Source organism: Oncorhynchus mykiss, chromosome 6 (genome assembly GCF_013265735.2).
Source record: "Oncorhynchus mykiss isolate Arlee chromosome 6, USDA_OmykA_1.1, whole genome shotgun sequence".
Lineage (NCBI taxonomy): Eukaryota > Metazoa > Chordata > Actinopteri > Salmoniformes > Salmonidae > Oncorhynchus > Oncorhynchus mykiss.
The window spans coordinates 19,412,893-19,424,455 of NC_048570.1; the positions used below are offsets into that span (position 1 = coordinate 19,412,893).

An 11,563-nucleotide genomic window follows, 5' to 3' on the forward strand; every position below is an offset into this window, starting at 1 on the left:
AGACAGTCAACCCGACAACACGCCCCTCAGGGAGAATCCCCTCGGGGTCAGTGGAGGCTACTGAAGAACTGAAGAGACGAGACAAAGCATCAGGCTTGGTGTTCTTAGAGCCCGGACGATAAGAAATCACGAACTCGAAACGAGCGAAAAACAGCGCCCAACGCGCCTGACGCGCATTAAGTCGTTTGGCAGAACGGATGTACTCAAGGTTCCTATGGTCAGTCCAAACGACAAAAGGAACGGTCGCCCCCTCCAACCACTGTCGCCATTCGCCTAGGGCTAACCGGATGGCGAGCAGTTCGCGGTTACCCACATCATAGTTACGTTCCGACGGCGACAGGCGATGAGAAAAATACGCGCATGGGTGGACCTTGTCGTCAGAGAGGGAGCGCTGAGAAAGGATGGCTCCCACGCCCACCTCTGACGCGTCAACCTCGACAACGAACTGTCTAGAGACGTCAGGTGTAACAAGGATAGGAGCGGATGTAAAACGATTCTTGAGGAGATCAAAAGCTCCCTGGGCGGAAACGGACCACTTAAAGCACGTCTTGACAGAAGTAAGGGCTGTGAGAGGAGCTGCCACCTGACCGAAATTACGGATGAAACGACGATAGAAGTTCGCGAAGCCGAGAAAGCGCTGCAGCTCGACGCGTGACTTAGGGACGGGCCAATCAATGACAGCTTGGACCTTAGCGGGATCCATCTTAATGCCTTCAGCGGAAATAACAGAACCGAGAAATGTGACGGAGGAGGCATGAAAAGTGCACTTCTCAGCCTTCACAAAAAGACAATTCTCTAAAAGGCGCTGGAGGACACGTCGAACGTGCTGAACATGAATCTGGAGTGACGGTGAAAAAATCAGGATATCGTCAAGGTAAACGAAAACAAAGATGTTCAGCATGTCTCTCAGGACATCATTGACTAATGCCTGAAAGACAGCTGGAGCGTTAGCGAGGCCGAAAGGAAGAACCCGGTATTCAAAGTGCCCTAACGGAGTGTTAAACGCCGTCTTCCACTCGTCCCCCTCCCTGATGCGCACGAGATGGTAAGCGTTACGAAGGTCCAACTTAGTGAAAAACCTGGCTCCCTGCAGGATCTCGAAGGCTGAAGACATAAGAGGAAGCGGATAACGATTCTTCACTGTTATGTCATTCAGCCCTCGATAATCTATGCAGGGGCGCAGAGACCCGTCCTTCTTCTTGACAAAAAAAAACCCCGCTCCGGCGGGAGAGGAGGAGGGGACTATGGTACCGGCGTCAAGAGCTACAGACAAATAATCTTCGAGAGCCTTACGTTCGAGAGCCGACAGAGAGTATAGTCTACCCCGGGGGGGGGGGTGGTTCCCGGAAGGAGATCAATACTACAATCATACGACCGGTGTGGAGGAAGAGAGGTGGCCCTGGACCGACTGAACACCGTGCGCAGATCGTGATATTCCTCCGGCACCCCTGTCAAATCACCAGGCTCCTCCTGTGAAGAAGAGACAGAGGAAACAGGAGGGATAGCAGACATTAAACATTTCACATGACAAGAGACGTTCCAGGAGAGGATAGAATTACTAGACCAATTAATGGAAGGATTATGACAAACTAGCCAGGGATGGCCCAAAACAACAGGTGTAAAAGGTGAACGAAAAATTAAAAAAGAAATGGTTTCACTATGATTACCAGAAACAGTGAGGGTTAAAGGTAGCGTCTCACGCTGAATCCTGGGGAGAGGACTACCATCCAGGGCGAACAAGGCCGTGGGCTCCTTTAACTGTCTGAGAGGAATGTCATGTTCCCGAGCCCAGGTCTCGTCCATAAAACAGCCCTCCGCCCCAGAGTCTATTAAGGCACTGCAGGAAGCTGACGAACCGGTCCAGCGTAGATGGACCGACAAGGTAGTGCAGGATCTTGAAGGAGAGACAGGAGTAGTAGCGCTCACCAGTAGCCCTCCGCTTACTGACGAGCTCTGGCCTTTTACTGGACATGAAGTGACAAAATGACCAGCGGAACCGCAATAGAGACAGAGGCGGTTGGTGATTCTCCGTTCCCTCTCCTTAGTCGAGATGCGGATACCTCCCAGCTGCATGGGCTCAGCACCCGAGCCGGCAGAGGAAGATGGTAGTGATGCGGAGAGGGAGGCGACGGAGAGCGCGAGCTCCTTTCCACGAGCTCGGTGACGAAGATCAACCCGTCGCTCAATGCGAATAGCGAGTTCAATCAAGGAATCCACGCTGGAAGGAACCTCCCGGGAGAGAATCTCATCCTTTACCTCTGCGCGGAAACCCTCCAGAAGACGAGCGAGCAAGGCCGGCTCGTTCCAGCCACTGGAGACAGCAAGAGTGCGAAACTCAATAGAGTAGTCTGTTATGGATCGATTGCCTTGACATAGGGAAGACAGGGCCCTGGAAGCCTCCTCCCCAAAAACAGATCGATCAAAAACCCGTATCATCTCCTCCTTAAAGTCTTGATACTGGTTAGTACACTCAGCCCTTGCCTCCCAGATTGCCGTGCCCCACTCACGAGCCCGTCCAATAAGGAGAGATATGACGTAGGCGACACGAGCAGTGCTCCTGGAGTAAGTGTTGGGCTGGAGAGAAAACACAATATCACACTGGGTGAGGAACGAGCGGCATTCAGTGGGCTCCCCAGAGTAACACGGCGGGTTATTGATTCTGGGCTCCGGAGATTCGAAAGCCCTGGAAGTGGCCGGTGGATCGAGGCGGAGATGGTGAACCTGTTCTGTGAGGTTGGAGACTTGGGTGGCCAGGGTCTCAACGGCATGTCGAGCAGCAGACACTTCCTGCTCGTGTCTGCCTAGCATCGCTCCCTGGATCCCGACGGCTGAGTGGAGAGGATCCGAAGTCGCTGGGTCCATTCTTGGTCGGATTCTTCTGTTATGGTGAGTGAATGAGGACCCAAAAGCGAACTAACTTAAACAGAGCTTCTTTAATAACCAAACATAGGTAGGCTCAGATAGACTGGCAGATTCCGACAGGACAGGACAAGGTTACAGCAAACATGACGATAGTCTGGCTCAGGCATGAAACACAACAAACAAGAATCCGACAAGGACAGGAACAGAAACAGAGAGAGATATAGGGACCTAATCAGAGGGAAAAAGGGAACAGGTGGGAAACGGGGTGAATGGGTAGTTAGAGGAGACAAGGAACAGCTGGGGGAAAGCGGGGGAGAAAAGGTAACCTAACAACGACCAGCAGAGGGAGACAGGGTGAAGGGAAAGGACAGAGACAAGACACAACATGACAGTACATGACACTATGTCTAGTTTAACGCCGATGTGCAAAACCGATGTCAAAGCTGACGTGCATACCTATATAACATAGGTAGATGACGTGCATATGTACGCCACAAAAAACGCAGCACTACACAGAACAAAAGCAGAAAAGTACTAAGTGCACACTTCCAACAACTAAACAAGTTCAAGTCGAGCAGTCATTTGAAAGAGTTAGAACATTTCAGCTAGACAACTCAAAGGAAAAATCATTTAAAGCTAAGATAATGGAATTCATTGCCCTTGACAATCAACCGTCCTCTGTTGTGGATGATGTTGGCTTTTGCCGACTGGTCGAGACCCGGTACACACTATTTTTCAGATGTTGCCCTACCAGAGTTACACAGTATTGTTGAAACTCACATCCATGAGCTTCACTACTGACATTTGGACCAGCGATGTCAGCCCCATGAGCATTATGATTCTGACAGCACAGTGGATCAACGAGGATTTCCTACTGAGGAAAGTCGTATTGCATGTTCATGAATGTGCTGGTTCTCATACCGCTGCTGCCATTTCAATGGCATTTGAGAACATGTTTGAAACTTGGAAACATGAACACACTCCTAGCGCCATTTGAACAACTGACTGGAGAAATAAGCTAATCAACTGTGTCTGCGGCAGACGTGACACCCTCTGTCATGGTATTGAAATGCCTGCTCAACAAACTGTCGACAGACCATGGGGTTAAAACTTACAAAAGTACTCAAGGCTGTGAACAAGTGATTCGGTGGCATTCTCTCTGAGCCTCTTTACTGTGTCGCCGCCATGCTCAATGCTAGGTACAAGGACCGTTACTTCGATGCAGACAAGAAACAGGGTTTACGTGAAATGTTACATACACAGCTGGACAAGTCTAGGTCCAAGAGGCTTCTAAACAGCTTCTACCCCCACAGTGACAGTGTGCTCCGAGGAAGAGAGACCACGGACAGCTGAAACTTCACTGCCCCACAGTGACTGTACGTACATACCCCAACCAGAAGCCATGGATTACAAGTAACATTCACACTGAGCTAAAGGGTAGAGCTGCCACTTTCAAGGAGCGGGACTCTAACCCGGAAGCTTATAAGAAATCCTGCTATGCCCTCTGACAAACCATCAAACAGGCAAAGCATCAATACAGGACTAAGATTGAATCGTACTACACGGGCTCCAACGTCCGTCGGATGTGGAAGGGCTTGGAACTATTACAGACTACAAAGGGAAGCACAGCCGAAAGCGTCCCAGTGACACGAGCCTACCAGACGAGCTAAATACCTTCTATGCTCGCTTCGATGCAAGTAACACTGAAACATGCATGAGAGCATCAACTGTTCCGGATGACTGAGTGATCACGTTCTCCGCAGCCGATCAGAGTAAGACCTTTAAACAGGTCAACATTCACAAGGCTGCTAGGCCAGAACATGCGCCCAACCAACTGGAAAGTGTTGGGCGCATGTGAGTCTGTAATACCAACATGTTTCAAGCAGACCACCATAGTCCCTGTGCCCAAGAACACTAAGGTAACCTGCTTAAATGACTACCGACCCGTAGCACTCACGTCTGTAGCCATGAAATACTTTGAAAGGCTGGTCATGGCTCACATCAACACCATTATCCCAGAAACCCTAGACCCACTCCAATTTGCATACCGCTCCAACAGATCCACAGATGATGCAATCTCTATTGCACTCCACACTGTCCTTTCCCACCTGGACAAAAGGAACACCTATGTGAGAATGATATTCATTGACTACAACTCACCATTCAACACCATAGTGCCCTCAAAACTCAGCACTAAGCTATGGACCCCAGGTGGTAAGGGTAGGTAACAACACATCCTGCACACTGATCCTCAACATGGGGGCCCCTCAGGGGTGCGTGCTCCTGTACTCCCTGTTCACTTATAACTGCACGGCCAGGCACAACTCCAACACCATCATTAAGTTTGCTGATGACACATACATATATACAGTGCCTTGCGAAAGTATTCAGCCCCCTTGAACTTTGCGACCTTTTGCCACATTTCCATTTCAGGCTTCAAACATAAAGATATAAAACTGTATTTTTTTGTGAAGAATCAACAACAAGTGGGACACAATCATGAAGTGGAACGACATTTATTGGATATTTCAAACTTTTTTAACAAATCAAAAACTGAAAAATTGGGCGTGCAAAATTATTCAGCCCCTTTACTTTCAGTGCAGCAAACTCTCTCCAGAAGTTCAGTGAGGATCTCTGAATGATCCAATGTTGACCTAAATGACTAATGATGATAAATACAATCCACCTGTGTGTAATCAAGTCTCCGTATAAATGCACGTGCACTGTGATAGTCTCAGAGGTCCGTTAAAAGCGCAGAGAGCATCATTAAGAACAAGGAACACACCAGGCAGGTCCGAGATACTGTTGTGAAGAAGTTTAAAGCTGGATTTGGATACAAAAAGATTTCCCAAGCTTTAAACATCCCAAGGAGCACTGTGCAAGCGATAATATTGAAATGGAAGGAGTATCAGGCCACTGCAAATCTACCAAGACCTGGCCGTTCCTCTAAACTTTCAGCTCATACAAGGAGAAGACTGATCAGAGATGCAGCCAAGAGGCCCATGATCACTCTGGATGAACTGCAGAGATCTACAGCTGAGGTGGGAGACTCTGTCCATAGGACAACAATCAGTCGTATATTGCACAAATCTGGCCTTTATGGAAAAGTGGCAAGAAGAAAGCCATTTGTTAAAGAGATCCATAAAAAGTTTTGTTTAAAGTTTGCCACAAGCCACCTGGGAGACACACCAAACATGTGGAAGAAGGTGCTCTGGTCAGATGAAACCAAAATTGAACTTTTTGGCAACAATGCAAAACGTTGTGTTTGGCGTAAAAGCAACACAGCTGAACACACCATCCCCATTGTCAAACATGGTGGTGGCAGCATCATGGTTTGGGCCTGCTTTTCTTCAGTTAAAATGGTTAAAATTGATGGGAAGATGGATGGAGCCAAATACAGGACCATTCTGGAAGAAAACCTGATGGAGTCTGCAAAAGACCTGAGACCGGGACGGAGATTTGTCTTCCAACAAGACAATTCATGATTGTGTCCCACTTGTTGTTGATTCTTCACAAAAAAATACAGTTTTATATATTTATGTTTGAAGCCTGAAATGTGGCAAAAGGTTGCAAAGTTCAAGGGGGCCGAATACTTTCGCAAGGCACTGTATATATATATATATGTATATATATATATATATATATGTATATATATATATATATATATATATATATATATATATATATATATATATATATATATATATATATATATATATATAAATATATATACAGTGCATTCGGAAAGTATTCAGACCCCTTGATTTTTTCCACATTTTGTTACGTTACAGCCTTATTCTAAAATGGATTAAATAAAACATTTTCCTCATCAATCTACACACAATACCCCATAAAGACAAAGCGAAAACAGGTTTTTAGACATTTTTACACAGAAACACCTTATTTATGTAAATATTCAGAACCTTACGCTATGAGACTCAAAATTAAGCTCAGGTGCGTCCTGTTTCCATTGATCATCCTTGAGATGTTTCTACAACTTGATTGGAGTCCACCTGTCGTAAATTCAATTGATTGGACATGATTTGGAAAGGCACACACCTGTCTAAATAAGGTCCCACAGTTGACAGTGCATGTCAGATCAAAACCCAAACCATGACGTTGAAGAAATTGTCGATAGAGCTTTGAAACAGGATTGTGTCAAGACACATATCTGGGGAAGGGTACCAACAAAATTCTGCAGCATTGAAGGTCGCCAAGAACACAATGGCCTCCATCATTCAGGCAGTCTGGCGTGTAGGTGAGTTGGCCCAGTAACCGAAAGGTTGCTGGATCAAATCCCCTAGCTGACAAGTTACAAAATCTGTTGTTCTAACACTGAGCAAGGCAATTAACCTACTTTTCCCCGGGCACCGAAGACGTGGATGTCGATTAAGGCAGCCCTCCGCACCTCTCTGATTAAGGGGGGTTGGGTTAAAAGCGGAAGACACATTTCTGTTGAATGTATTCAGTTGTGCAACTGACTAGGTATCCCCCTTTCCCATTCCTAAATGGAAGAAGTTTGCAACCACCAAGACTCTTCCTAGAGCTTCCTAGAGCTTGCCGCCCGATGGTTACTCTGACAGAGCTCCAGAGTTCCTCTGTGGAGATGGGAGAACCTTACAGAAGGACAACCATCTCTGCAAAACTCCACCAATCAGGCCTTTATGGTAGAGTGGCAAGACAAAAGCCACTCCTCAGTAAAAGGTACATGACAGCCCACTTGGAGTTTACCAAAAGGACTCTCAGATCATGAGAAACATATTCTCTGGTCTGATGAAACCAAGATTGAACTCTTTGGCCTGAATGCCAAGTGTCACGTCTTGAGGAAACCTGTCACCATCCCTACCGTGAAGCACAGTGGTGGCAGCATCATGCTGTGGGGATGTTTTTCAGTGGCAGGGACTTGGAGACTAGTCAGGATCGAAGGAAAGATGAACAGAGCAAAGTACAGAGAGATCCTTGATGAAAACTTGTTTCAGAGTGCTCAGGACCTCAGACTGGGGCGAAGGTTCACCCTCCAACAGGACAACGACCCTAAGCACACAGCCAAGACAATGCAGGAGTAGGAACAATTCTCTGAATGTCCTTGAGTAGCCCAGCCAGGATTTGAACACGATCTAACATCTCTGGAGAGAACTGAAAGTAGCTGTGCAGCGACATTCACCATCCAACATGACAGAGCTTGATAGGATCTGCAGAGAAGAATGGGGGAAACTCTCCAAATACAGGTGTGCCACACTTGTAGCATCATACCCAAGAAGACTCAAGGCTGTAATCACTGCCAAATTTGCTTCAACAAAGTACTGAGTAAAGGGTCTGAATACTTATGCAAATGTGATATTTCAGTTGTTGTTGTTTTTTATAAATTTGCAAAAAATTCTAAAAGCCTGTTTTTGCTTTTTCATTATGGGATATTGTGTGTAGCTAGATGAGGGGAGCTCACAAATAGTGAGCTAAGGTCATTGTCGTATTATTTTGTAACACTTTTGTGCAACCCTATAACCCATTTTCATGACTCAACTCCCTGAACTAATTAATCAATACATTGAAGGGGCATATCTGAACAGAGTCTGTCAGACTCCTCCTTCATGCATGATGGTGTGTGGAGCATGGAGATATGTGAGAGAGATGGCCCTCTCAAAGGATACTGCACCTGCTGTACTTTGCGTTCTTCTTTTTCTTGTCTTTCTCGTTCCCTTTGTCCTTCACTCCTTTGCCTTTGGCGTCACTTTTCCCTTTAGCATCGCTCTTCTTCTCCTTGTTCTGCCCTTCTTTCTGGTTCTTGCTAGTCAATTTTCTGCCTTTCCTTTTCTTCCCTCGTTCTTCCTCCTCACTCTCCTCCTCACTCACCTGCTTGACTGCCTTTTTATTTCTGCCTGCAGCCTTTGGGCCCTTCCGCTTGATGCTCTTCTCCTCTTCCTCATCCTCTTCCTCGCTGTCCTGGACCTTGGCCTTCTTCTTATGAGCCCTCTTCCTCTGTGCCTCGTCTTCCTCTTCCTCATCCTCTTCCTCGCTGTCTTGGACCTTGGCCTTTTTCTTATGAGCCCTCTTCCTCTGTGCCTCGTCCTCCTCCTCCTCTTCCTCCTCGCTGGTGGCCTGTTTGCCATTCCGTCCCCCAGCTCGTGGAGAGAGTTTGACTTTCCTGTTTCTGTCTCTCCACCTGACCTCATCTGAGACACACACACACACACACATTTACACACACACACATTTACACACACACACACACGCACACACACACACACACACATGTGCGCACGTGCACACACACACACACACACACACACACACAAATTACATTAGAACCTGAACAATTAAACAAACATCTAAATCAGCCAGGTTGCCAGCCTCCCCATGGTTATTGCCAATGGTGTAATGGAGGGTAAACGCAAGACAGTTGGGTAGAGGGCACGACAATGCCTATCCCACTCAGGAGACTGAAAAGGTTTGGCATGGGTCCTCAGATCCTCAAAACGTTCTACAACTGCACCAGAGGGCACTGCTCGGCATCCAACCACAAGGCGCTACAGAGGGTGGTGTGTATGGCCCAGTACATCACTGGGGCCAAGCTTTCTGCCAACCAGGCGGTGTCAGAGGAAGGCCCTAAAAATTGTCAAAGACTCCAGCCACCCTAGTCATAGACTGTTCTCTCTGCTATCGCACGGCAAGGGGTACCCGCATGACTAGTCTAGATCCAAAAGCTCCTTAACAGCTTCTACCCCCAAGCCATAAGGCTGCTAAACAGTTAGTCAAATGCAAACTATTTGCATTGACACCCTTTTTTATGCTGCTGCTACTGACTGTTTATTATCTATGTATGGTCACTTTACCCCTACATACATGTACATGTTACCTAAATTATCTCGACTAACCTGTACCCCTGCACATCGGTACTGGTAGCCCTGTCTATAGCATTGTTATTTTTATTTTATTGTGTTACTTTTTTTCTTACTTTATTTTATTTTACTTTTTTTTTTTTTTAGCAAATATTTTCTTGCTCACCAATGACATCAGAGTGTACCATCAAACCAACTCATTGAACTGCTAAATCCAATCTCGCAAATATGTCTAAATAACACTATTTTGCTCAAAACATATGAACTTTACTGTATTGATATATTGAATATCGTTATTCATCAGGAAAAGTTCAAAATTAGCTGAGGTGGATTATTGTGTCCTTGAACTCATCATTTAGAATAGTAAATGTCATCATTTTTTACACAGTGTGTCTCCCATTTAGAACGTCATCTTTTCAGAATAACACATTATTCCAAAATTCGACATTTGCAGCTGTTGGACAATTAAACAAACAGATAAGCTCAAACACACATAAACACACACACATCAAACACTTTCTCCTTCTTATGACTTACCCTCACGCCCACTGTCTAACTCTCCATCGATATCCATTCCCACTATAAAATATATATATACATTGTCAGTCAAAAGCTCTACAAATATTGTACTTTGTCTTTGAACCATGAAAAATCTCACAATCTTACTGTTTCATGTTTAAGAGTATGATTGTATGTTCCATGTTATAGTACATCTACAGATAGGATCTTAATTTGAGCACTCTTTTGTTGCTGAGAAATGCAAACTTGTAGTGTATTTGAGGTTTAAAAAGTATTTTAATGTTTGTAATTTCCACTTAGAAATGTCAGACTTGATTTGACCTAATGAAAAATGTATCAACCCCTTCAAAAATGTAAATTCATTTTAATCCACATAATAATTGACATTTCTTGTTAATGCAGAATTATTTTCCTGTTGTAGAAAACTGTCTCAAAGTAAGATCTGTAGTAGTACATCTGTTCCATATTTACTACAAGCACATCAAAGAAAGAGAAAAACGAGAGAGAATACTCTTCAGTATTCGAAGGAAATCCAAAAGAAGAAATATTTCCACTCTGGAAAACAAAAAGGATAAATCCTACCCACCCTCTTCCATTTTAATTGCAATGTCAGTTTTCTTCCGAGGAGGCATTTTGGCTCAGTGTTGTCCTCTTATTAAGCTCTTCAGTTCAGCCTGCTCTCTCCCTCTCAGGCCATGTAGATCTCAGGTAAGCAGGCAGCTGTCACACCTGTGCAGGTACTCACACACTCTGACAGGTGCACCAGTGTTTGGGCTACTAGACTTGCTGTCTCCCTGACAACCACCAATGATATTGCTCAAGAGATTATAATATCTAGTACCGAAGAAGAAAGACTAAATCTAAAGGGATAATAAAGTGGTACAAAAAGTGTGTCAATCAAAAAGTCAGTTGATCTCTGACTTACAGCATGTATGTAGACACAGATACTACACACTCCCACACACACACACAAGCACTTATACTCACACACCTAGACAATTTAATTAGTGCGTTAATGTGTACATTTAAACCATTATTCACCTGTTTTGCAGCAATAAATAGTTTTGACAAACAGTTGGAAAACTCACACCAATAAATTCCATCATATACGTACGTAACTCTTACCCTGAAATTTTAAACCAGACCACTATTTTTTATTTATTTGATTTTATTTATTTTTAAAAATTCACCTTTATTTAACCAGGCAAGCTAGTTGAGAACAAGTTCACATTTACAACTGCGACCTGGCCAAGATAAAGCAAAGCAGTGCGACACAAACAACACAGAGTTACACATGGAATGAACAAGCGTATAATCAATAACACAATAGATAAAAAATAAAGTCT

General features: G+C 44.9%; 1 protein-coding gene across 1 annotated transcript in view; it reads right to left on the minus strand.

Moving 5' to 3' along the window:
• Positions 1–10,272, minus strand: part of LOC110525112 (transmembrane channel-like protein 2-B) — a 30,719-nt gene extending 20,447 nt beyond the window's left edge. The window contains exons 1-2 of the mRNA XM_036979792.1: positions 10,236–10,272; positions 8,516–9,032 (exon numbers count right to left, since the gene is read on the minus strand). Of these exons, the coding sequence (XP_036835687.1) occupies positions 8,516–9,032; positions 10,236–10,272 (554 nt within the window). The remainder of the gene's footprint in view (positions 1–8,515; positions 9,033–10,235) is intronic.
• Between the last annotated feature and the right edge of the window lie 1,291 nt (positions 10,273–11,563).